This window comes from Vicugna pacos, chromosome 2 (assembly GCF_048564905.1).
Source record: "Vicugna pacos chromosome 2, VicPac4, whole genome shotgun sequence".
In the NCBI taxonomy this organism is placed as follows: Eukaryota; Metazoa; Chordata; class Mammalia; order Artiodactyla; family Camelidae; genus Vicugna; species Vicugna pacos.
Window position 1 is genome coordinate 118,655,190 of NC_132988.1, and position 27,117 is coordinate 118,682,306.

At 51.2% G+C, this 27,117-nt stretch overlaps 1 protein-coding gene across 12 annotated transcripts in view; it reads right to left on the reverse strand.

The window, feature by feature from the left end:
- AFAP1 (actin filament associated protein 1) overlaps positions 1 to 27,117 on the reverse strand; it is a 131,187-nt gene that overhangs the window by 4,035 nt on the left and 100,035 nt on the right. For 8 of the 12 annotated variants that reach the window (XM_072946697.1, XM_072946690.1, XM_072946707.1 and 5 more), the window contains 7 exons: positions 25,039 to 25,250; positions 20,227 to 20,372; positions 13,597 to 13,714; positions 7,111 to 7,225; positions 4,013 to 4,177; positions 2,882 to 3,040; positions 2,205 to 2,395 (listed from right to left, as the gene is read on the reverse strand). In XM_072946697.1, the coding sequence (XP_072802798.1) occupies positions 2,205 to 2,395; positions 2,882 to 3,040; positions 4,013 to 4,177; positions 7,111 to 7,225; positions 13,597 to 13,714; positions 20,227 to 20,372; positions 25,039 to 25,250 (1,106 nt within the window). Of the gene's footprint in view, positions 1 to 2,204; positions 2,396 to 2,881; positions 3,041 to 4,012; positions 4,178 to 7,110; positions 7,226 to 9,604; positions 9,872 to 13,596; positions 13,715 to 20,226; positions 20,373 to 25,038; positions 25,251 to 27,117 lie in introns of all 12 variants that reach the window. The other 4 variants (XM_072946716.1, XM_072946712.1, XM_072946685.1 and 1 more) reach the window with 2 other exon arrangements.

Sequence of the window (27,117 nt, forward strand, 5' to 3'; positions counted from 1 at the left end):
GTTGGTAAAAAGGAGAGAATGAGACCATCCACCTCCGGGAGGGGCTGAGCTGGGCTCCAGGAGGGCGGCATGAGGCTCCTCCGGGCCTGTCTGTCTCACGAGCTGCTGGTCCAAGGATCCAAGGATGGGGAGGACACGGAACACAGCAGAGAGCTGCACGCTGGGCGGACAAGGGCAGCCAAGGCCCGGGAGAGGCCCTCGACACAGGAGTGGCCCCTGGTCGGAAAGCAGGAACTCTAACGAGCTGGTCCTACACCCTCAGGAGGATGGGGCCACGGGAAGACGAGCTGACGAGGGGGGCCGTGGGGAGGCTCCAGAGAGGTAGGGAAAGCCCTGGAGAATGTGGGGTCACAGACACAGAAAGCAGCGAGCGGTGCCCGGAGACACCCAGACCCGGGGAGGTGGGGGCTGAGGTCATGTGAACGAAAGCAGTTCAGGGAGCAGGCCGACCACAGTGGGGGAGAACAGTGGGCACACTGGACACATGGCACACAGGACAGTGACCGCAGGGGATGTGGGGCTGAGGCAGAATCTTTTAGGATGGAGCATCTTTCAATGCTTCGAGGAGGCAGGGGAGTTGCAGACACGGGAGAGAAGGTAAGGTAAGAGCGAGTCAGATCCGGAGCCCAGAACCTCCACTTGCAGGGGATCCAAGGACGGTGATGCCCGCAGGTCCTCAGCCCTCTCCTGGGAAGTCAAGAGGCCACCGGGTCCACAGGCTTTCCTGCCTCCTGTCCACCTCTGACGAGGGCCACCAGGTGCCCCTGGGATAGAGCCCTGCCCTGCATGGGCCAGCGCTCACTGCCCTGCTACCACTCTGGGTAGGACCGGCCTCCTTACGCCCTTGGTCCCCTGTTCTGTTGGGTGCTGAGAAGCCTGCGCCGTCCATCGGCCCCAGGACTCTGGTGCCCTCCACCCTCTTGCCTGCTGTACCACCGCACACAGCACTTACCAGGACCTGACGCGAGTGTGTTACATGAAGCATCTGTGGCGTTCACTGTTGTGTGCCTGGAACCGTTTCCAGGACACAGAAGGGGCACAGAGCACACACACATAATTCACCGAATGAATATGTATATACGAGCTCATGAATACACAAATGAATGGACCGACACCTGCGTGGGCTCGGCCCTGTGCCCAGAGCTGTCTCACACATGGTCCCACGCAGTAGGCAGTACCCTCACCCCTAGTCCGCATGCGGAACACCGAGGCCTAGGGAAGGGAGGTAACCCCTTCACTCCCAGGGCCTGCTTTCCTAGCCACCCACTCTGCTGTGCACGAGGGAACCTGGCCGCATGGTTGGTGGTGTGGTGTGGTGCTGGTGGTGGGAGCTCCCGCAGTGCTGCTGGAATTCACTCTGTCAAGCTGGGGGGGAGGCCATCCCCTGAAAGTGTCACTGGAGAGGGACGGGTGACCAGAGAAGGGAGAAGTTGTAAGATGGTCTCTGTGGGCAATGGGAGGACGAGGGGACCACTGCTGGGGGCGGCGAGGTGGGAGACAGGACCTCAGTGGTGCCACATGCCTATACACGGAACCTCTGCCTGGGTGTCCACCCCATGCTGTGGGAGGGGCCTCGGGGGCTTCAGCCGGGCTGGGCATCCTGCCAAGCGGTTGCTCGGGTGCTGGCCAGGCACGGGGAGGGGAGCAGCCGGGAGCAGGGCTGTGCTCTGAGGCAAGTCCCCTGGGCCTCCAGCTCCTCATCTGGGAACCAGAAGCCATCACGTCTGACTCACAAGGTAGCAAGGACTCGATGGACAGCTTGTGAAAAGACAACAGCAAGTTCGCCAACGGGAGCGAGCGGCAGGTCACTGCAGGTGCTGACTTGTGTCCGCAAAGTGACTTCTGCTTGCCCCATAAGCTCCCGAGTTTACAGACCGTTTCACTCACGTCTGTCTCCCCTGTGCCTGGAGTAATTCTCAAGACACGTGCGACATTTTATAAAAATTCGCTGCCTTTAATTAAGATTTCTACCTAACGAACTGGCAGCAAATTAGGACACGGTTCAGAAGAGAAAAAGAACTATACTTATTACAATCAGACTTTGCAAAGGGGTGGAAAACAGACTCACCACCTTTAAAAAAGTTCAGTGGAAAAGACGGGAGAGTGTGACGTAGTGACGCTGAGACACAGCTGAGCAGTGTCTGCAGGGGACACAGGAGTCATGTCTGCAGTGCCGAAGCTGCGGGGGCAAGAGGTAGACCCACCTGCGGACTGGACGTCCCTGACTTGGGCTCGATGGCCAGCCCCAGGGTGATCCCGCCGGCCAGGGCCTTCTTCAGGCTCTCCTTGACCTCGGTCAGCTCCAGCTCCAGGTTGACGCGCTCCGTCTCCTTCTGCTTACACTCTTCCTCCAGCTTCTTCAACTTGTCCTCCAGGATCACCTGTGTCTTCCTGCCTGAAATCCCAGAGAAACGCTGCTGCTGCACCCGAGGGCCACGGCCCCAGGATAACCGAGGACGGACACCTGGTGCCCCTAAAAGGAGCTCGGTATAGCTTGGTGGGGGGATTGAGCGCCCCTGACAAGGGTCCTTTCTACAAAACTCAAACCCAGCTGTGCCTGAAAGGGCAGGGTCCTTTCCTAAGCGCTCTCCTTTGCTGCAGCTCAGCTGGAAGAGTATGGACCAGGAAGCACAGGGCGTGGGTTCTCATGGATTCTAGGAGTTCGGTGTCTGGGCCTCCATGGCCTCATCTTAAAACGAGGAACTTGAACTAGACAGCTTCCAAAGGGGCCGCGGACTTGACAAGGCTGAGTGTTTCTGAGCCCTCACTCTCCTGCTAGTCACTCTCGGGTGGTCTTACTCGCCCCCAGGGTCAAAGTACAACCTGCACCTCCCCAGAACGGGGCACGCGCTCTTTACTTATTTTGTCTGAAATGAGTTACGGGAAGGCAGCGGTGCGCCCATTGGACAGGTGAGACGACTGACTCCTTGGGGTAACCGACGTGTGCATGGGGCCCTGGCCTGGTGCCTGGAAGCATGTGAGTCTCTTTTCTGAGGCCAAAAGCTGGGCTGATCTTTCTGCATCTTCACTATCCTGCAAACTGGAAACAAGGGAAAGAAGAAACCCCACTCCGCCTCGCTGCCCTGAAGGTGCCTACCCATCGCTCTGACTCGGCGTCTGCCCCCTCCCGGGCAGCCTCTCCTGCCCCTCCTGCAGTTTGACTCGGGCCAGCTCAGCCCACACCTAGCCTCCCATCCTTTAAACTCTGAAAGCACTTTCTTAAAAGTCATCTGGGCACCAAGTCAGGAAAGGCTGGAACTGCTGACTGTGTGCTGACTCCTCACCGCACAGGAGGGAGCTGGGAACCGCTGGGAAGCAGGTGCTTCCTCTCGGGACCATCCTCGTCTCTGCACTGGTACTCCCTCCTCCTTGCCCTCCAAGGCCCCAAACACTGAAAGCTACGGAGTCAGTCTTGCCCCAGGATAAGACTCAGTCTTGCACTGAAACTTTGTCTAGTCAAGCAGCTCCCTAGCCCCCGCCAGCAACCCAGACACAGGGCCCCGGTCCTGACTGAGTGGCTGTCTTTACCCTTTTCCTCTCAGAGGACTGTCAGTCCCCTAACCTGGCCTCTTCCCCTGGTTCCGCCCATAAACCTGACACCACCGCGCTCTCACAGTCCCTTCTCAGGGAACCGAAGGCCCCTTCTGCCCATACAGAGACCTCCCACCCGGACTTCTGAGTATTACCTGTCCTCCTGCTGAGAACCCCATCGTCCAGTGACCAGAAACTCCTGACCCCTAAGGCTCCTGCGTCAGACGATCTCTGCCGTCAGCACCCGAGCCCCGGACAGCTCCGGGGCCGACCCGCCTCAGCCCGCAGTTGAGGGCCTCCCTGGCCTCCTGCCTATTCTGTTGTTGCACCTGCCCCGGGCTGACCAGCCATGCTTCCACAGTGCAAGAAGCGCGGCATGGACTGACCGAGTCTTACTGAGGCTCAGACCCTGTGGGCAGAGCAGGATGAAGCCTGCCTGGACTCGAACACAAGTTGGTGCGGGCCCCGCCCTGCCCCGTACCCGTGTTGACTTCGATGGCCGCCCTCAGGCCCTTCCTCTCCTTCCGGAGCTGGGCCAGCCTGTCCCGCAGGCCTTCCCTCCTCTTCAGCAGCTCCTCCTCCTTGGCCTGCAGCCGCTTGGCATCAGCTTCGACCCGGTTCTTGCCGTATTTATACTGGTCAGCATCTTGCCCAAAAAAAAAGCATCAATAGGAGATTAGGTTTAACCAAGTAGGCGACAGCAGGGTAATTCATAGAGCCTGTTTGATCAGCCGACAGAGTAACACAAGCCTGAAGCAGGCCGTCATGCTGATCAACCAGAAAGCGCAAAGGGCAGACTCGAGCTGAGCAGCAAAGTGACTGGTTCAGATTACCCAATACTCTTTGAAACAAATTTTAAAAATGAAAACAAAATCTTAGGAAATTCCCTTAATGCCTCCCTTGGAGGCACGCACCTTAGAATCTTCAGTAAGGTGGAGAGTGAAGGTGCCAACCAGACTGACCAAGGCTCACAAGTTCACAGCTTCTGGCCATCAGCTGCTCACCCCGATGACGACTTGAAGGCCTCGGGGACCTCCCGCTCCTCTGTGGGCTCACACCTGCAGCACCCGTAGTTGTTTATTCGCATGCCTGACTCCCTTGCTAGACTAGGAGCACTTCTGGGGTGACGCCGTGGAGGGCGGCGTCACAGTTCGCAAGACAGGCAATGGACCCAAGACAGGGATTCCGGGCGAACAATGAATCTCCCGCAGCCCCAGCGTCACCCTCCACGGAGCAGGAGAGGTGAGGTCTGCTCTGTGGGCGTCAAAGAAACCAGCTTGATACATGACCCTAAAACCCATCTAACATGACCGTGTGATGCCTGGGCCGTGGTAGGCATAAGCTCAGATCTATCAGGGATAACGGAGCCCCGAGAACCCTGTCCACCCAGACAATGGTGAGCCATTCCTAGCGTCTGTCCTAAATGCCCAATTCACCAACTCTCGCCAGGCAAACTGTCGTGACTGCAATGAGAACCTCACTTATGAAGGCAGGCACACAGCCATCACTCCCCACTCAGCCTCCCGCCTCACCAAAAACCGACCAACCCCACACACACAGTGAAATGAAAAGGCTCGCAGCGTGAGGCTGACCAAACCAACAACCTGAGACTAAGGCACTGCCCTAGTGGCTTGGCTAACCACACGTTTTACAAACAGAGCAAGCTCCAAACCCCCCTTTTCCTCATCTGAGATGCTCCCGACAAACCTACATGTGGTAACCGACAGCCGTCCGCACCTTCTGGTCCGCGTGCAGTAAGCCCCATCCAGTCTATAAAGCAACTGGCTCAACTCAGCAAAAACAAAGAATGCAATTACTTTTCTCTTTTTTCATCATTAGATGTCACCAAAGTTAATAAATATTCCTACAGAAGGACTTATAAAATAAACGAATGAATCATCTAGGGAATAAAATCAGCCCAGGTGCCGAGAGGGGCGCTACACGGAGCCCGAGCTTCCTGTTGAGTCAGGCCCCACACAACAAAGCTCTGCAGGCCCGTTACTCCCTCCCCTACCTGCCCCTTTCCAAATGGACAACACTAAAATTCTAAGTGAATGTAAGTGCACCTGACTGCATGAGGGAGATGAGATTTGCCAGAAAAGTAAGGTCAAAATAAGCTGCACGCAGCACAAATCGGTGATGAGGGTTTGGCACCGCTGGCTGCTGGGAGGTGTGTTTGGGGAGGAGGGAGAGCAGGTGAGCTTCTGTGAAGAAGGCACACACTTCCCTGGGGCAGAAGCAGGGAGCACCGTCCAACAAGACTGGGACCCATCCACGGGAGAGGCTGAGGATGAAGCCCTCTCCATCCACCTCGTGTGCTCTCCGACTCTGAAATCCAATCACCGTGCAGACAGGAGGCTGGCACACTGGGCACGGTGCCGCCTGGTGTGCAGGCTGCTGCCTGGAGCCGCCAGCCTAGTCTTCATAGGCAAGGGGCTGGCTCTACCAGCTGCATGGAGCCGGGCTCATAAGGTGTGGATACGGCTTCCCCAGTGGTCACGTCAAACTCACATTCCCATCTACCTCCTATCTCCCACTCCAAGACCCCCTGAACTGGGGGTGGGGGGGAAACCTGTGCCATGGCCCGTCCAGCCTGTCTGCGTGTGTGCGCCTTGGTGAGATGGAGCCTCCTCGATTCGACCGCTCTCCCATCCTTGCAGCCAGCGAGGAGCAGGGAGCCAGGGATGAACAGGCCCCGCCGGGTGGTGCTGAACAAAGGCGCATCTATCCAACACGAGCAAACACAACTGCACACGGATTGCAATATCACCCTGGCTTCCTGTAGCTGCAGATCAGGAGGGATGCTCTGACGGGCTGCCTTGCACTCGAGTCTTGCTGCTTCTCTCCGCTCAGTCCAGCTCCTGCCAGATCTGGAGTCTGAAAACCTGGTCCTCACTCTGGTTCTGCTACCTGCCGGCTGTGAGACCTCAGAGAAGCCATGTCACCTCTCTGAGATTATGTCTATATTTGCAGATGGGGTGGATGATAACTAGCCTGGTCAGGTGGCCGTGGGAACTGCAAAGGAGGGTATAAACTGTGGCTGAGCTGGCCGAAGACTAGAAGGCACTGCAGGGGCAAGATCTCCTCATAAACCTGTGTATTTTCTCTTGCTCTGAGGTGTGTGCATTACCCCAATTATTTTGATCACAGGAACCACAGCAGACACTTGTCTACGTCTCTAACGAGTGGAAGCTGAGTTCAGAGAGTTTACATGACTCAACCCAAGTCACTGCCAGCAGCAGATCAGGTACACAAACCGAGGTGTCCTGACCCAAAGCTGTGAGCAGCCCTGCCACCTGCACCCACGACGGCCTCATACTTGAATGTGCTTAACCACGCCTGCAGTTAACAGCCCAGCTCTGCTGATCTTTTTATGTACAACCATCCTAAAAGCTGGGTTAAAAATCCTGGCCCTTCTTAATGCAGCAAACCAGGACGGGTGAGGCTGCAGGTGGCTCCGTCTCTCCAGTGGGCCCCAACCCGGGCATCTCCGCCTGAGCAGTGGAGGGGATGGCCCCAGCCCCAGCTCTGCAAACGGCACCTCAAGCGAGAACGCAGCGCACCGAGAGACACACTTACTTGAAGGTGTCCGCTTCACGCCAGAGGCCGAATCGGCTTTTTTCTGCTGACTGCTCAGTGTCTTGCCTTTTCCGGGAACCCCGTTGGATGCCACGGGAGGCTTTTTACCCTTCAGCTGTCGAAATAAACATACGCGAAAATTAAAAACAGACAAAACCTTGGGGTTTTTTGTAGTAAATGGTTTCAGTCTCTGACTCTTGAAGTAGAAACTATCACAGACAGAAAAAAATGTGGACAGCAGAAAACCAGTGTGGCTTCCCAGCACTGGACTGCTGACACCTTCCCAGAGCAGCTAAGGAGTAGAAGTTCTAGCACCGAGGCTCAGAGCGAGCGCAGGACACCAGGATGTCTTCAGTTGGGACGCACCAAAAGTTACCTTTTCCTACCGGGAGGTCAATTATGCCGATCAAGAAACCGGCCGGGGCAGCGGGCAGCTGAGGGCATTCGGCTGAGATGACTGAAAGTCTGTTTCCAGAGACACACAGCTTTTATTTTGGTGGAGTGCTCTTTAGCGGAGCAGCAGGACTGAGCACTTAGGAGTCCAACTGCCAGGGCTTATGGTGCATCCTAACTGGGTAAATAGCTGCCTTCCGAGTCACTGACGGGGGCTGAGGGAGGATGCACAGGCAGCAAAACACAGCGGCAGCGTGGCCCAGGTGTTAACGAACTGCTGGTTAGAAGATTCAGCAAGGCCCCCGCTTCTTTGCTGCAAGCCAATGGATGCTGCATTTTGCGTAAGTGTGTGTGCGCCTCAGCTGGATGGCGGGAGCTGCCTGTGGACATCCCAGCCGGGCCACCCCGCTGTCCCCGCTGCTTCCTGCCGTGGACCTGGGCTTGCGGAGCTTCAAATTCTGGCTCCATCACTTGGGAGACGCTGAGCAAATCACTAAAACTTCCTGAGCCTTTGTGGGCTCGTTTAAAAATCTAAGGATAATGGGGGAAGGGTAGAGCTCAGTGGTCGAGCACGTGCTTAGCATGCACGAGGTCCTGGGTTCAATTCCCAGTACCTCCATGACATACATAAACACACCTCATTACCCTCCCCAAAAAACTCCAATAAAATAAAAGAAACTGTCATTAAATGAATGAATCAATGTAAAAGCACAAAGATACTGATGCCTCCCACAGGCTTCCTAAACAGGTTAAATGACACACCACAGACCTAGAGCACATGTACTGTGGGTGTGCAGGACGTGAGCTCTCTCCATTAAATAGCAGGTCCCCGATTTAAATGGCCAAATGAGGACAGGAAAACTAAAGGTGCTATAATTCAACTTGCAAATGTGTGTCCTACTTAAAGCAAAACAAAAATGAATGAAAAGCAAACACACATAAGCCTTGTATCAAATGATTCTGAACTAATCTGGGGACAATCCAAACGTACAAGATAGCATATTTCGCCCCATAATTTTTACTGAAGGGAACTCTAATACGAATAAAAAGTCAAAAATACACCACCAGATACGCATTCACTTAGTAGGTGAAACATGTGACCTGCCAAACCTTTTACAGAAGGACTCATAAAAAAGCCAGAAGCCCGTGGCCCCCACGTCTGACGACACAGCCGCCCGGGCCCCTCAGACTCACTGAATCACAGTCTCCAACTGTTGTTAAAAACGAAAAACAAAAATCTTCCCATGTGATCGTGAAGAAAACTTCATTTGGAAGAGCCGCTATAAGCCATCACACTCTGAGATTCTAGGATCTTACTTGGCATTCAGTATTTTCTTAAGATTACCCACCCCTCCCCCCCAAAAAATGGAGGGAAAAGAAAGTAATTTAAAACGTGACCATCTGCTTTATGTTGGTAGAGCACTCTTCCACATGGTGCTTAGATCTTTGTGCAAAGCACAAAAAAATTCCTAGGTTGAAATGCATGAAAACACAGAATTAACATTTATACTGAGATGTTGCCACAGGCAGGAGGCGTGGGATGGACAGTAGTTCAATATCAAGGTTATTTACCGTTCAACAAATCCTTACTGTCTGACTGGCTTTAGGGAGTACACTTGAGTACTTACTCATTATGAAAAAACATCATGGTTCTCTGAATAACCCTATTTAAGGTGTAAAGATTGAAAAGCAGTTACCACATGGAGTCCACCACTCCTCATTTACATGAAACAGAAACACAGGAAGGAACTTGCAGCTCAGAAATCTTCTGAAAACTTGTCCTGTCCCTATCCTCTTTCAAATCTTTGCCTTTAATTGGCATAATTCATGAAATCCACTGGGGAATTTTCCAGGAATGGAAAGAGGGCCGGGCAAAGAAATACAGCACGCAAACTGGGAACTAGCTAGGCATATTTAATCCGTTCCTGGGTGGTCAAACGTTGATTGCATTTGAAATTCTATTCTAGTCAAAGAGGAAATCACACCCATCCTTGAGAAGCCTCACTGACCACAAACTGGTGAATACACTGTCCTTGCAAAACCCTGCCGGAGGATCATGGCTTAAGGGGGTTCTAGAAGAAGACAGACCGGGGTGCCGTACCTGGGAGCTGAGCCCGAGAGACGCCCTCCCCAGAGAAGAGGTGTTAGTGACAGACGGGGAGGAGGGCAGGCTGCAGGAGGCAGGGTGTCTGTAATGGTTACGAGACAGGCCGTCAGCAGGCGGCCTAGAAGCCCTCCTGGCAGCAGGCGGGCAGCGCGCAAAGATTTTCGGGGACGGCAAGTTATCGTACAGGACCGCGGGATCGCAGGGCGCCTCTTCTCCCGGGCCTCCGCCACCGGGCGCAGGAAAGCCGCCGTCGGGTTCCCACTGCAACACACACAGCCTCGCCGTTAGTGCCGCGGCCGCAGAGCGCAAAGCGGGCCGAGATGTTGTTAGCAAGCACCCCGAAAGCACGTCCACGCTCCCCCCCCAGCCGTTACCAATGAAACACACACACGAGCAGGTGGGCTGATTCAGAAGAAGGCTCTCCCTGCGGGGCTTAAGGAAAGGGTTCTTTTTCCGTTCCCAGAGTCATCAGCTTATGATATTTTTGCTTTGTTCTGTTTTTTCTTTTTAAGTACCCAAAAAAACAGAAAGAAAGATTGGACATTTCTTTTTCCAAAGAACCGGATTTCAGAAGTCCTCCTAATCCAGAGGCAGAAGCAGTGTGGTATCGGGAAAGGAAGGCTGGCTGGGGGCCCCGGAGATCCGGAGCTCTGGCTCCACCAAGAAGACGCGCTGAGATCCCAGCAAAGCGCTTTATTTTATTTCACAGTAATACTGACTCATATAATTTTTTCTCACAGGAATCTTATTAAGCTGGGGGAGCCGAAGCAAGAGGCCCCCAAGCTCAGGCTGCCTCTGGGCCGCCAGGAGGATGAGGGCTCGGGTCAGACCACCTGGGCCTACCATGCACACATCGGGGCCTGAGGTCTGTGGGTGGCTCTCTGACTGCCCTCGTGTGCCACACTCGGTGAGGCCGGAAGAAAGTGCAGTAACCAAAAACAGTCTGTGAAAAGAAAGAAATCAAACCATCCTAGAAAACAGGATGTTTCAAAATATAGTGGCTATAATGGCACTGCGTGAGTGGAAAGCCTTTTTATGAAGGATTAAGATAGCTACAAGCCACTTTAGAACATAGACATTAAAGCATAAACTAAAACCCAAGCTAACAACCACCACCAGATTCTTTTAAGTTTTAAAGGTCTTTATAAATTGCTTTGCATTTTAAAAAAGAGAGAAAATATTAATTCATAGACTACACTTATTTTACTCTATTTTTATACCCTTCTTGACAGGTTCCTTTCTGCCAGAATGTAATTGCAGCCTTTTGTTATAAAAATAGAAAAAGTTTAAACTTTCACAGCAGGCATGTGTTTATTCCTTCGCCATCGCTTCAGTGTGTCTATTTTTGTGATGCCGGGGACCCGTCTACAACCTAAAAATAATGGCATATGGAGGCAGAGAAACCTGGGTGTGAGCGTTTCATAATGGCAACCCAGCATTATCTGTTTGCCCAGGGTTATTAAGGTGGTCAGTCCAACTAAAGAGTCATTTTCCTAAAATACCAAAGGATTAAGTCCCTTGGAAGAAAACAGGAAGAAGCAGGTGTGTGCCTGTCGGAGGTGGCTTTGGAGATTCCCTCTTACCCTGCTTCAGGCGCCAGGGGAATGCTGAGTGGGTGAGAGTTCCTGGAGCTGAAACACTGCTAAAACGTCAGGTACTGGGTCAGAAGTATGAGATTTATAAAACCGAGAACTGAAGGCTCCCCCAGGAGACAGGGCCCGGGAAAGGAGCCCAGCAGGGAGAACGGCAGTTTGAAGAGAGGCCTGAACTTGCAGGGGAGCCGCACTGCTGTGCACAGGAAGCCGCATCTTCACCGCCTCTCTTGCACGCCCGGTGATGCACGTGCAGACACGACTCCCAGACGCAGAGCCTTCGAAAACGGCAGCTTTTTATTTCTAAGCTGTTTAAGCTGAACACAACCTAAAGGAAGCTCTTTCCTGTGGGTGCCTGAACCCGCATAATATAAACGGGAACAAGCGGATGGTGGAACCAGACCAGTGTCTGTGCAGGTCCGTGCTTTCTCTAAACTGCTCGGCCCACCTAGGTAGGGGAGAAACCCTAGGCGGGGAGGCACACGAGCGGGCCTTCGGGCAGGGAGACGGAGAGACAGGAGTGCGTGGTGTCTTTCCCAAACAGGTGGAGCCGAGACCGAAGGCCCAGAGGAGCAGGTGGAGCCGAGACCGAAGGCCCAGAGGAGCAGCCGGTCCCAGGAGGGTGAGCTCGGCAGCTGGGTCCACGATGAGGGGTGGGCTCTGCCAAGACTCACTGGTGCTGCTCAAAGTGAGCGGAGGGCAAGGCTGGGGCCACCCAGGTGCACAGTGGCCAGGAAGAGGCTGGGGGACGGGCTGGCACCTGCTCCTGTAAGGGCCACCGCGGGCCCTCCCCGGGGGCGTGGCTCCCGTGAGCCTCTCCGCTGTGGCTGGAGGGGTGCCGGAGCCCCCAGCACTGGAGACCCCATGGCAAAGGTGGTGGGGGGACTGGGGGACAAGAAGGTCCAACTGGGCCTCATGTGAATCTTCTTGTGGGAGGGGATTCGTCTCCCACCCACTCCAGACCCAGAAAGGACCCCACCTGATGGACTTGCTGCTCGGATGGGATTTCAAAGCCTGCCTGCTCCCCCATACCCAGACCTCCCATGGGGCCCCAGTTCATCTCAATCTGCCCTTGACCACATCCCTGCCTGGCCGGTCGGCCCTTCCTCCCCCTCCCATTTCTCCTCCCACTAGATGGGGAGGCCCTCTGAGGACACAGGCACCATCTTATCCATTCTGTTCTCAATCCCTAGCACAGTGCCTGGACCCCAGGAGACACCTAGAAAATAAGGAAGGAAATGGGGGGGAGAAGGGAGGGCGGGAGGAAGGTGAGGAGGGAAAGGGGTGGACTATGTGCTGAGGGGAAGTTCTTTTCAAATCAAGCAGCCGATGGACAGACTGCTCCCCTGGCAGGACCTGCAAGGTGGTCTTGTCAAGACTGCAGGAGGTGAGTGACCAGAGGAGGGCCCAGGGCTGGATGTCCCGGGCCCGGACTATGTGCCATCATCGTTCGCTGTTACCTGGCTGCTGTTTCTGACCCAGACCACCACAACCTGATTATCAGTTTGCTTCTGTCCCTGAGCTCCAGGGTCCTGACCCCCTCTCACCCGACTTGAGAAGGCAGTGGTCTGCTGGGTCCTGCTCTGGGCAGGTGTGGCCTTGTTATGATGGTAACGGGGAGCGGACTGATACTGTATTGAAATAATGGACAAAAGAGTAAAAAGCCAGACAGTAAGGAAATACTCTATCTCCCAAGTTTGAAAAAATCACCGTGGACAAGCTCCGTGCCTACCTTGCAAACAAACACAGAGGCCAATTTAAAATCCACCCGATACTGGGAGACAAACTGGCAGAATGGCTTCTCGTGCGCCCCTTCACGAGCCTGCTGCCTCCGAAGGCCTCGTCTTCGCCCAGAGCAGGGTGTGGAGTTCGGCCCGCAGGAGAGGGTGCTCAGTCAACGGGTGCGAGATGAATGTGATGGAGACACAGCGAAACAAATGTTCACCGAATCCCACATCGGACACAAAATCCTGAGACAGATCCCCAAACTCCTGAGGCCAAACAGGCCCAGGAGGCTAGTCTAATTCCAAAGCCGTCGCTAACCATCTCCAGTATTCACATATGATATATGCACTGCCCCAGATGGGGTGGGGGCGCCATGTCCCAGCTACCCTAAGTCCACCATGCGGAGGAGGGAGGGTGTCTGGAGGTGGCAGTAGGGTTGTCACCCCTGTCACTGTTTCCTTTCTGACGGTGTTGAATTAACGGACCGACATGAATGACAAACCGTCTACCTGCTTGTTCAAACACAGATAGAGACGAACAGCGTGTCAGAATCGAGGGGGGGAGACGAGGGACGGAGGTTTCATCTTAAAGCCTTCCCTCACTCGGGCTGAGAGGAGGTGTGGCAGCCTCGGACGCTCCCGGGCGGCTGCGCGGCCGCGGGGCACTCACCGGGCCGTTGATGCAGGGGACGTCGTGGTAGTGCAGCGCCGGGCCGCTCGGGTGCGCGTAGCCGTTGGAGGTGCTCCCGAGGTACGGGTTAGCAGACAGGACGCGCCTGTTCATGAAACTGAAAGAAAAGGAAACGAGTCACAGTCCTCTGATGGGGCAACAAGTCTCAGGAGCGCTGGTGGACGCTCAGCTGCGCCCGGGGTTACAGTTACAGTTACAGCCGCTGGGCACGCTCCGAGCCTGCGCACCAGTGACACCTGCCCGCGGGACCGGGGAAAGACGGGCGACAGCCCTGCTGGGGCCACAGAACGAGCCTGCACATACCTGGTGTCCAGCAAATAACCACTTTCATCAGCAGCAGCCCATACAGGCAGGCCTTCCAGACCACTGCCTGCTTCCGTCAGTAAAGCTTTTCTGGGGCATCTTTCTTTACCTTGATTCTTTTTTTTTAAGACGAAAGGACTACGTTGTGTTTATACTTTTATCGATCTTTTATTTGCTTATTATTGTATTATATAATTATTTTACTTTGTGGGGAGAGGTAAATTAGATTTATTTCTGGAGGGAGTACTGGGCATTGAACTCAGGGCCTCGTGCAGGCTCAGAACACGCCCCGCTCCTTGAGCTGTACCCTCCCCCCACCTTGATTCTTGGTTTAAAAACTGTATGTGGCTTTTTCTTTTCTCTTCTTTTTTACATGCCTCTTTCAAGAGCCTGGTAATCCTTGAAGGCAGAGACCACATGGCCTGCAGAACCAAAACAGTTACCATCTGGCCTTTTTCGGGACAAGTTCACGGACCCCCTTCTACAAGCTCTTCAGAACAGCATCTAGAATCTTCCGTGTCCGCTCAGCACCCTGCCCCCTTGGCACAGCTGTCTCCCCTGCTGCCCCCCCTGCCCTGAACGTCTGGGGGCCACTCACAGAGGCTACCTTCACCCCACGACGCTGCCCAGCTCAAAGCCTCGGGGGGCTTCTGGAGTGCGTCCAAGAGTAACCCGAGTGCTGCGTGGCCTGACTCCCGCCCCGGCCCCCCCGCAGCTCTTCTTCCACAGACCCCTCCTTCTTCCTGTCTCCAAGGGAGTTTGAGGAGCCCTTCCTGATCCCCCCAAATAAACAGCATCACCGCCTACCTCCCCCACGTCTCCTTCCTGAGACCACGCCCACCTCACACAGTACAGAGCCGCATGTCCACTGCCTCCCCCCACTAGGAGACCAGCGCCAGGTGCCCCCCTGCGGGAGCTGGGGCAATGAACAGGCGTCGGGCTGGTTTGTCCATGGCGTCCGTTCTAAGTGAAAGGCCTGACGCCTAGGAAAGACATAACCTACGTGACGTTTTCTCCTCACTGGGAAAACTAAGACGGCCGCAAGTAAAAAAAAAAATTTTTTTCAATTTCGTTTCTTCTTGGGATCTTACATTTCTTTGGTAAGTAGATGAACAGAAAAGAGAGCGAGCGAAAAAAGAAAAGAGGGCAGTACAGGGGAAGGAGAAAGCTGCCTCTCTGAGCAGAGACCCGGCAGCGGAGCGACGCCGTGAGCGCTGGTTCAGCCTTGTCTGAAGGGTGAGGCAGAACCGCCCTCGGCTCCCACGCAGGTGGAGATTTGGGTGCGCACACTGCCCCCTGCTGGGAGAAGACGGCCCTGCACCGCTAGGCCGCCCTAAACGTCTTACTCTCTTTAACTTACAAGAAACTTCTTGATTTTTCTGATTGAAAAAAATGCATATGATTATTTGACACTTAAAGTACATGAGAGTATATTTAGGGAAAGAAAATATATAGAAAAGAAAGACTACAAGAAAGACAAAGATTTGGTTTGTTTTTAAATACGTAAAATTTTCGGGTTGAAATATCCAGTTTGAGAGTATTCTGCCCCCTGCCTGCTTTGTGCCTCCGTTTCCAGCGCTGTGCCTCGTGTTCACGCCGGGGCAGGGACACCAGGAAGGAGAGTGGACCACGAAGGGCAGGACAGGAGCTGACTGGGAACACCGGCGGGATGCTTCTGACTCACAGGACACAAGGATGGGAGGTCACAGACAAGGATGGGAGGTCACAGACACGGAGGATGTCCTAGCTGCACAAGGCCTCAGCCACCAGCTAGCCCAGCCCTCATCTCACAGAGAGGGACCTGGGTCCCGAAACCAAGTCTCCGGGCCCTAAACAGCGAGTGGAGCCAAGACGTAGGAGTAGGTCCCTTGTTTGCTGGCCCGGTGCTCTCTCTACAATGGGATTTTTAGCCAAATAGGGAAGTGGAAGTGAGATAAGAGATCACATGCCACTTGCTAAGCCAAAAACAAAAGACATAGAAAAAATACATGTATTAGTAAAATATACATGGTGGAAGCTTTGCCATGTTAAGCATTTTTAAGTGTGCAGCTCTGGGGTATTACGTACATTCGCATCACTGTGTGGCCATCACCGCCACCCGTCTTCAGAGCCTGGCATCTTCCCGAACTGGAGTTCTGACCCCACCCCCACCCCCGATTCCACTTTCTGCCTCAGTAGACTTGCCGGCTCCAGCACCTCGTGAGAGGGCCACCCAGCATTCGTCCTCTCGTGCCTGGCTTACTTCACTTAGCACGACACGTGCAAGGTTCATCTAGGGTTTAAGGAAGTACGTTTAGAGTAATTTCCCAGGGCTTCAGGTGAGAGGGTGACTCGAGCGGACAGCTCCCTGGCAGTCTGTCTGTGCCCTCTCCTTGTCCACCCTGACCTACAGCTCTTGTCATCAGGGTTGCTATAGCTGTCTTGTGGGTCTCCAACCAAGCATGTCTTGAAAAGAGTTTCAGAAGAAAATTTCAGAAAGTTTTCCTTGCATCAGGTCACCTATGTATGTTACTTAAAAATAGGTCTCCAGAAAAGTACATTTCAACTGTTTACCTTATTAATACTCTTAAATATAGCACTTTTCTGGGAGACTTGACATGACTATTTTTTCTTTTATTGTCCTCTTCCCAAAATATATTACTGCCCTTTCTCCCTCAGACGTAATCCAGTGCACAGAAAATTCCCCACAGAAAACACGTAAAGGCAAAGATTAACTTAATCTTAGATTATTTACCACACAGGCAAGCTACCACATTTTATATTTTGAACACTGTTTCCTTGTTAAATCTCTTCTCCTGTAAGTTTTACAAGAAGGTTTAGCAGAAAACTAATAAATAAAAACGAACTCTGCTGCTAAGTAACATCTCCTATAAAGATATTCATAGGCTGGCAAACATTCTTTCAGCCATAAACTCACTACAAGCATATTTTTAATAAATAAGTGTTCAGTTTTGCAATCTACATTCTTTTCTCGAAAATGTGACCTTCTCACGTTTGGTTTAGATGAACATGCCACTCCTTTGTTTTCCAGGGGAACTATTTGCAGTCAAGGTCTCTCTTAAATGTGGTTGTTAGTTTGTTTATTACCATCAAAGCTGCAGTGGGGACCTAGGAGAGGCTTTTTGGAAACGAGTAATGCCCACGGTAGTACGGTAATAACCACGACCTCCCTTCTTTCACATCACCCTAGGTGTGTAGATTTTGCCAAACTGGACATTACATTTCTTAAAAAGCTGCTTTAAATGTGCTTTATTTACTACATGATCAAGAGAGTCATTGTAATTTTGCTGATTAGATAAAATGTGGTGATGGAAAAGTGCTGAGGGCCCGCAGAAGAGTCGGCACCAGACCACGCCGCCTGGTTTTCACACAACAGAACAGTAATAAGAATAGGTGGTTTACATGCCAGAAATCCTCTCGCACTCCTGGAGATTTTCTGGTAAAGTTGTACACGACTACTTCCTTCTGCCAAGGCTATTTCCCGTAGTCGGGTGAGCGGCGGCCTGATCCCTAACATGGGCCAGAGTCATCTGTACCCAGCCCAGGATGTCCTGGCCGAGCACTGATAACCGTTCACTCTGCACCACCACCTGAGACACAAAGGAAGACTGCTCGAATCCCCCGTGACACCGCGTGTGTGGACAAACCAGACGGTGGTGTCCACGTGAAGCGGGCAAATGACAGTGTGAGCGTCCATGCTCATCTTCTTCACATTCAAAGGTCTCATTGTCTTAGGGAGCCCCGGAGGGCTTGCCAACGTTGTTGGTTTGTTTATGGTCACTTGCTGATTACATAACTCCATCGCCTGCTCTGTTTCAGTCCTCCTTTCCTCGGCTCCAGTCCAGACTCTCTAAAACAGAAGCAGGAACCAAGGGGCCACAGACACTAGAGCTAGAAGTTTTGGACGCCCTCTGGCCTCACCTCTATCTTCTACACAGGGAAGCTGAGACACGGAGAGGCTGTGATGCCTTGTCCAAAACTTCCCGCTTAGTAACTAGGACAGCAGGACCAGAACCCGATCTCCCTCGCCCTGGTCCAGCGCCCTTCCCCTCGTAATCCCACGGGCACAGCTCACAGCAAACCCCTGCCAAGACGGCCACGTCCACTGGTCTCAGGACCATCCTGCTGCTCTTCCCCGACCACGCAGAGCTGGGCATGGCGACAAAGAGGGTTGTCACCATGGGGAACGTGTGGTCGGCAAAGCTGAAACTGTTCACCATCTTGCCCTTCACAGGAAAGGCTGACCAGCCCTTGCTTTAGGCAGTGGGCAGTATGCAACATGAGCCAGCTGGTGCTTCATCTCACTGACTCACTCCTGTGGATCAGCAATCCTCAAACGTTTTAGTCTTTACGTCCTTTAAAGTTACCGGAGACTCCCAAAGAGCTTTCGTTTCTGTGGTGTTATCAGTGCTTCCTGTATTGGAAACTGAAACTCAAAAATGTATTCTTTTTTATTCATTTAAAAGTAACAGGAATAGATCCGACGTATTTCAACATACTTTTATGAAAACTAACTATATTATCCAAAAAAAAAATTTGTGAGAAAAGTGGTCCTGGTTCTACATGTTTGTAACTCTATTCAACATCTGGCTTCACAGAAAACAGCTGGATTCTCACACTTGTTTTTCAGCCTGTCACAGGCTGCTGTTTTGGTTAAAGTGTGTGAAGGAAACGCAGCCTCCCCCAGATCCCCAGTCGGAAGAGCGGGGCGCATTTTAATAGCTTTTCCAGGTAACCGTAGATATGCTTTGATACTACACCAAAGCTCGACGAGTGGTCATTTCTTAATGATTAGTTGCAATGTAGAACTGAAATTGTAGCAACGAGCTTTCGGTCCTCTTTTGCAGTAAAGCCCATGAGTTTTATCTTGCACGTAGAACGGGCCTTCTGCTGGTGCAAGACTTATGCACACCTTTGAATGCTGACACACTTCATCATTCAATACCAGAAAAATCACGCTCAACATCACCACCAGTCTCACCAGGAAAGCCTAAGTATTGAAGCCGTCGGCTCCCGGTGGCAGATACCAATTTCCCCAAATTCTAGTTTCCGAGTGAAAGCTCAGCCGTATCACAGGCAACAAACACAGCCAATTGTTTCCCTTGAGATGAAGGGTTCATTTGGCTGATATTTGAAAAAATGTCTGCAGAGACCTAAGTCTGAATAACCACAGCTCATCTGCTAAATTGTTTTTCAAGTAAAAATGAAAAAAACGGGGGGGGGGGGGGAGCAGCTAGTTTAGTTAGCAACTCAGTCTTACAAGAGCTTTTCCTTAAGACAACACGGCAGTTCAGCGAACTTAGCTTTATGTGGCCACCCCCCGCCAGCTATGTCTGTAAATGTTAAAAAGACACGTGCTCAAGAGATTTAATAACAATACCCACCACCTGGCCCTTCACAGGAAAAGTAATAATTTTACTGCTTCACCACAGACATCTTAAGTGAATCCAGCATTTCCTTTTTGCAAGTGCGTGGCAGTGACAATGGTGACAGCAGTGTGGTGTGACAACTGAGGCTGTTAAGCCAATTTGCCCTCCACCTGCTTCTGCACCACTGATGCAAATGTCACTGCAGCCAAGGAGAAAAAGAATTTCTTAGCATCATTATGAGAATTGTTTGACCTTTGGGACTGCCTGAAAGGGCCTTAAACACCCCTAGGGGTCTGCGGACCATGCTTTGAGAACTACTGCTGTAATTATCTTTGCCATCATTATGTTAAAGAAACATTCATGGTTTAAAAAAATGCTTTTGTACATAATAGCCTTTTTTTAAAAAAATCACAATTTAAAGTTTTAAAAGTACATGACTGACAGCCTTGAAAACTCAGTTCCCATTACAGCAGTATGTAGAATCAGCTCTGCTTTATAGAACTGTTCCCCTCATACAGGGGTCAGCAAACTACAGCCCAGGGGCCAAATCTGGCCCACTGTCTATGTTTGCAAATAAAGTTTTATTGGCACACAGCCACGTCCATTCTTTTATGTACTGTGTGTGACTACAGTGGCAGAGCTGAGTAGTTTTAACAGGAATACTTGGTCCAAAAGGCTAAAAATATCACTATCTTGCTTTCTGCAGAGAAGTCTGCCAATCCTTGTTCTAAGAGAAAACAGTCTGCCAATCCTTGTTCTAAGAGATGGTTGAAATGACAAATATTTCAGCAAAATTTTGATTAATATAATACAAAAAGGAGAGTCTTTAGCTGGTGTTTTTTCCTCTTTAAGGCTATATACTTACACAAACAGTGAAAATCAGGGAAAAAATAAAGTCGTTTAACTTCAGGGCATTTCACACAGCACTGGGTCTTACCAGAAGGTGTGCTTGGCTGTCTGAATGACGTTCGCCGACATCTCCACGTCTATGTAGTCGTAGTGCAGAGCCCCGGGGTCGGTCGAGGACCCTGTCTCAGCCAGCAAAATCCCAATCCATCGGCCCATGTCTTCAGAAGAAGATGCCTGTTTAGGTCAAAGGGGGAAAAGAGCACTTTATTGAAATAACGGTGAAGAGTTTTAACGTTTTCACTAACATGTCAATAAAGAGATGACATCACGGGAGAGGCAGTGAAACAGGAAGCACGTGAGGTGTGGAACCCATGAGGAGGCCGCGGTCATTGTCTGAGTCATGGGATTCACGCTGCGTTCACGCTAAGCCTTAAAGCACAGGTTACACAATGATTATTCCCAAGGAGATAAAAACCCGAGGTCCTAAAGTGCCTTCCAGTTATTTGGGGGGAAAGGCAGTAGGCTGTAAAATATAGACATCAATGTGATCACTTAAATCTCAGCTAAGGAAGTTGTTTAGAAAGCCTCCTTCATTTGGCAACAAAATCTGGGCACAAAAGGACCAGAAGCTCTTGCTGTGGTCTAAATGGGCCTGAAATGGCAATTTGATTTCCCTGATTAGATGGTAGGAAATTAACCTACTTTCATTTTCATATTAGTCGTGTTTATACAGGTGTAGAAATGTCTATAATCACCGGTCGGCTTTGAGCATGCTGTTTTTTAAGATGTCTGAAGTGCCCCCCCCACCCCAATGTCATCTGCCTAATTTGCAAGTCTGAAATACACCTTTAAGATTTGGTTCATTAAAATTTTAAGCCTTCCTTGTTATGTGATTTAGAAAACCAATTACATTACATTCATAATGGTATTTAAAATGTCTAAATACATTTGATTGATCAAATGTGTAAATAACATTTAAAGTTTAAAAGCAAATGAGCTATCAAACGTATGAGCTGTCAGAGAAAAAATTAAATTTTAACTTCTTGTAAAAATTACAAATTTTTTATGTAAAGGAAGATCTGTAAGTTTAGCTTCAAGACTTGAAGAAAATTGAGTTTTATTATTATAACCTTGACAAGCTGGACACTGATCAGAAGACAGGTAATCGTATGTACCCCACGCCAGGCACAAAACCCTCTCGGGAGGAGGAGCTGTTGGCGAGAGAAGGTGTTTTATGTGTGCTGACAGAATTGGCGAGTGAGTCATACAAGTAACAGACCATTTCCAGCCAGTATCAGATGGGGCCACTGGACAAAGCAGATGGATCCCAGATACGTGCCTTGCAGAGTAAGAATGTAATCAGTGTTTGCTAAAGTGAAATGAATTGATTTGAATACTTGAATAATTGAAAAAAAACACAAGCATGTTCTCTTCGCTAGTCTTTTGTACCTTCCCAAAGCAAGTCTACCCCAAGAGCGTATCTGTGCCCAAATCTGTATCAGTGTAGCTATTCCTATTTCATCCAAGCACTTCTTAAAGTATTTCAATACACTGCCTAAGACGTGATTGGTCCTATTACACTGCAGTTTATTAACAGTTTTCTTCATCTTAAAGAATTTCTTCATAGGCTTTTAAAAGATAACTTTGTGGTGTTGGACTGCAGTTAAAGCATTAGTTATGATCTTGCGGCTTTCAGGATATACATGGATATAGATGTGGGTGTATACGTATATGTATGTATATGCATGTGCACATACAGACTTATAAATTTGTATAACATATATACATGCCTGAAGACGTGTATGTGTACGTTCACACACACACACACACACACATTTCCTACGTTTAACTATGAAAAGGCCTGGAGGCAATGACACTCCGGAAGCAACGAGTACACTTTTCGCCCAGATCTGGTTTCTAAATACCATTTTCCACCAGGAGGGATCCACTAGAGCTCTTTGGAGCACGGCCGATTCCAAGAGGCCTGGGGCAAGGAGAAGTACCGGACGAGCCTGGAACATCGTGTTGCATCACAGCTTGAGGGAAGTGCTCCAAGAAGGATGGGGACTGCGGGGTTGTTATTACAGGGACAGAGCAAAGGCCACAGAGCTCCGAGGGCTTTCCACTGACCAACTCTGTTAATTTGACCAAAATAAGTCCTGACAATAGAGGATTATAACCACTGATCAACACAATAATCTATGAATCCCTGCTGACACACACAGACATAGAAGAATAGCTTACTAAATGCGAGGAAGGGAAATCTCCCTTTTAGTAGATACTAATAATGTGCAGAAGGAATAATGGAACTAGAAACACCCCATTTGGCAACTGTCGTTGTAATAACTGTTTCAGGCAAGAGCCATGAATGGATGTTAAAAATTAGTGGGTGAAATTGTGAGTGATAACAGGATAGTGGAACAGCATCTTATCATCCCACTTAAAGCTTATTAAAGACAAAGGGGAAACAGTAACTCTGCATTGGGAAGCATGAAGAAGACGCCCCACGCTAGGGATCAAAGTTAACATCCTCAGCAGTGGGACAAACTGACAGGTGTACCTGCTGGTGTGAGGTGTTACACAACACACCGCCCCTCCCACCGCCCGGTCAAGGACACCTACACCCAGATTCCAATCTCGGGGAAACAGGAGACACGCTTGAACTGAGGGACGTTCTGCACAGTAACTGGTCTGTACCCATCACGAGTATCAGTGGCAGGAGACCAGACAGGGAAGGCTAAAGAGACGTGCAGCTGAGTGTAACACGCGACCTGGGATTTCCTTCTGCTTACGGGGGCGTTACTGGGATAACTGGGGAAATCAGATTAAAATCTGCAAGGCAGATAATAGTATTGTCTGAGTGTTAATCTCCTGGTTTCGATCATTAGACAGTGGTTTGGGTAAGGGAAAGCTTTCATTTTAAGCAAATTTACCCTGAAGTGTTTTGGGGACAAAGGAGAAACACATCTGTAAAAGGTTCTGAAAAACTTCACAGAAAGCGAGAGGCCACGCGAGAGGTAGTAAACATGTTAAGATGTTAGTATGTGGGGAGTACGGGTGAAGGGCATACGGGAGTTATTTGCACCATTCTCACTTTTCTGTAATTCTGAAATTATCTCAAAAGTTAAGACAAAACGATCTTAGAAAAAGTACCAAAGACAGCTTTTTGGCTGGCTCACTGCACTTCCTTACTGATTCAGGCAAAGCCTCTGCTTATAGTGGACTGCTGTGTGTTACTTCTACATGCGTTTGAGTCCAAGACTGGTACAGGGCAAAGGCAGTGGAACACAACCACTGTGGTTCCGGGGACATGGGCTGCACCTACAGGGCTGGGAGCAGAGGCAGCACAGGGGCCGCCCCACCCAGCCCCTCCCCACCCGGCATCCTGGCCAGCTTCTCTCTTCACCCTGAACCCAGCGGGGGCCAGCTCCCGCCCCTGCATCCTCTCTCAGATCTGCTGCCAAAGCTTGCAGATGGCACCCGCGCTGTTTCACATCAAGAGGACAGTTTCCTCGTTTCTGTTTTCGGCTTTCTCTCCCGCCATCCGCCCGACAGTTTTTGGCCTGCATAAATGCTTACAAAGCACACTGACTCTGGCCCAACGCTCTGCTTTTCAGACACTGGATGTGACCAAAGTCTGCAACAGAACTAAGGCAGGGGCCCCGACACGCTGGCCTCAGCCAGGCCAGGCCTTCCTTCTGTGAAATCAGACGCTGCAGAGTCAGCCACGAGGGGCAGGCTCGCTCCTTTGACCTGTCATCTCAAACCATCCAAACCACTGGGTGAGGAGCCCCGCAGGTGGAAGAACTATGCTGTTAATCTTTTTTTTTTTTTTTTTGCCCCCAACGAAAACAGTAGTCTCTGAAACAAACTCCTGTCCCCCACCAAGACCTTCTAGATTGGCTAACTGGGCCTCTCTGATCTTGGCCACAAGCCCCACGCTCTTTCCTCCATGGACAGTATCACTGCAGTCATTTAGAATTTGGCTCTGCATCTGATTAATTTAAGACATACATCAGCCCTTCCACCAAAGCCAAAATATCCTCCTTTCTATTGACTATATAACACAGATACACTTAACATGCACTCTGGAAATTCTGTGATCTGATATTCATTTATACATGGATACACATGTGTGTGTGTGTATCTTTGTATCTCAATCATGGTAACACTAACTGGAATAAAAGACAAAGGAAAAAAGATCTGAATTAATAATTTGGTAGAAGAGTAAATTAATAATAGATGATAAATAAAAATTTCAAATTTCAAAAATGAAAGTTTTCAGTGTGTCACTAAGAAATTAGTTTTAATTGCCTTTTTCTGCTTTGGTGAATAAGGAAGTCTAAAAAAGCAGTCAAACAAACAGTAAAATGCACACAAAGCCAAGGGTTCATTAAAAGCCAAGTGTTCTTTCAGCTTCCACGTAATTTGGCTCACTGGCTACTGGCCACAGGCGACTGGTTGTCCAAAAGCACCTGCTCCGTCTGTGAGGAAGCCCAGAACATTCCCAAGGGCAACGTGAAGGAAGCACCACCACTTCAGAGGCAGACCACAGTCAGGGGGAAAGTTCTACTGGAAATTTTAAAACAAGTTGTTTTGTGGCCACTTTTCAAAAGCAACCCACTGTATGGGGCTGTGTATTTAATTTCCCAGGGGAACATGTACAGAGAGGAAATCAAACAAGGGGGTGACCTGGCGGACAGTCTGATGTGGACGCTGCATGAGGAACTGGCTGTGCTGTCCACACTGTTGGGACCCCTGGAAGGGAGGCGAGGGCAGAAGAAAAGCAGGACCCCCCAAGACGGTCCAGGTGAGAGAGAAGGCCGCCCCCGCCAGGTGGAAGGAGTGGCGGGGAGTCCGGCTGGACCCGGGAGGGAAACCACCGTGTGTGCAGCCTTACCTCCAACACAGCCACCTCCTGTCCGTTGCGAAGCAGCCGGAAGGTCAAGGGGTGTTTGGAGTCCAGTCCCGGGATGACCTCGCAGCCGCGGAGCGGGATGGAGACAATGTGGGTCTTCAGGTCGGCCCTGTCCTTGTGGAAGACCAGCTTGTTGTCCTTGACCCTGCACCAGCGCTCCCGCCAGCGGCTGTTGGAGAGCACGTTCAGGTAGCCTGCAACGAGACCCGGCGCCCGTCAGCTCCCAGGCCCTGCGGGGTCGGGAGGCAGCTGGGGAGACACCAACCCCTCACACCGCACGTCTGCACACGCAAACTCCTGGCAACCAGAGGAGCCGCCCCTGCAAGACGACTCATTCAATCAGCTCGGGGGGCTTCTCAGGAGACAGCACAGACCACGCCAGAAGCCCTAATGTGACGTCGTATGTGTGTGCTGAGGACTGGCTCCCAGATGTGCACGGGGATCCGGGGCTCGTGAGTGTGTGGAAGGGCGCTGAGCCATCAGTGCTGGAAGGAGAGGAGGGGTGAGGCCGCGCAGGCGTCTTCAAGTGGCTGAAGGGACACCACACGGGAAGGGGTTTACACTCCTTCTGAGCAGCTGCAATTGACAAAACTAGGGCAAAAGTTACAGGGAGGCAGACGTGGCCCAGCACGAGAAATACACTATGTGAACACGAAGCTCTCCAAGAAGCAGGAGGCCTGGGGATGAGTTCCCCACTACTGGAAGTATTCCAGCAAATGACGGCAAGTCCTTGGTATGAGACTCCTGCCTGGAGGCCCAGGTGCCCTCAGTGGCCCTTACTGCAGCCCCCTGACTGGAGGGTTCTGTTGACTGTGAAGTCTGAATGCCCGAGTCTGAACGCGCGTGGCATTTCGTCATTCATGTCTCTGAGGCTGCACTGTGTCTGCAGCGCCCTGTGGATGTGAAGACACGTATATACATCTTCACGTGCGATGGAATTACAAGAATTGTCCTCGTTTTTCAAAAAGGAAATCTCCTCAAACACAAGAAACTGATCATTTTCATTTGTCACAAACATCAATGCATTTTTCCAGAACTAATACAGATTTCATGGAGTGGCTGTGACTTCTAACCAGCCCACACGGCTCTGCTAACAGGCGAGTGCCGCGTCTCCTGAAGGGCTGGACGTACTCACCGGCTTTTCTTCCCTGACTGAGTCACCAAGCGCTACGAGTTTCTTGATGTGAGCCACAAACAGAAAGATTATATTGGGCAGACTCACGCTTTACTTCGAGCACGACGTCACAGGAAGTTACCACGTGTTAACGCCCTCCTCGTATTTAGCTGCAGCTCCCCAAAGGGAAAAGCAAAACAAGACCTGCAGATCTGCAGAGGGTAACAGGCCTGTTTCTGCAGACAGCAAACTCTGTGGAGACGTGTCCACGCCTGGCGGCTGGCCTCCCCTGCCAGGCTCACCGTCCTCAGCTCTTCTTGCCGGGGGTGGCCGAAATTCCTACTTCCTGGGTGGGGGACGTGGCCGTGAGGGACAGGCAGCCCTTCTAAGGACTCTGGGGTCAGAGGGCAGGCCGCATGTCCCCTAACTTTCTCCCACCGGACATCGCTAGCCTGGCTGATGGAACACCTGGTGACACAGGACCCCAAGCAGCCCCCAGATGATCCCAGGGCAGACACCCACCACCAGGTGGTGCCAAAGAGCAGCCAGGCTGGGATGGACTGAGCTCTGTGGACAGGCTCACAGGCCCTGGGCATTTCGATGATCCACATTATACGGCAACTCCAGCACCACTTGAACTTTTTTTCTGACTCCCACTTATGTTATAGGGAGATGTCACTCTGTCTTAACAATTTGGGAATTTCAGTTTGATGTTCTGAGATTATCTTTGCTTCAAATTCTGAAGAACTCTAAGGTTTCCTGCAAAAGCATGGTGGCAAGAGTGCAGGGGGTTTCATGTGACCGGTGAGGTCACTTCACAGGCCTGAGTGACCCAAACACACAACTGCAGAGGGCGGGGGTCAGCTGTCCCGGGCCAGGCGGCTCTCGAGCTCCAGCAGTTGCAGCTGAGCCGGCAGGGCCGCTGACGGGGGGACCACGTGTCCACA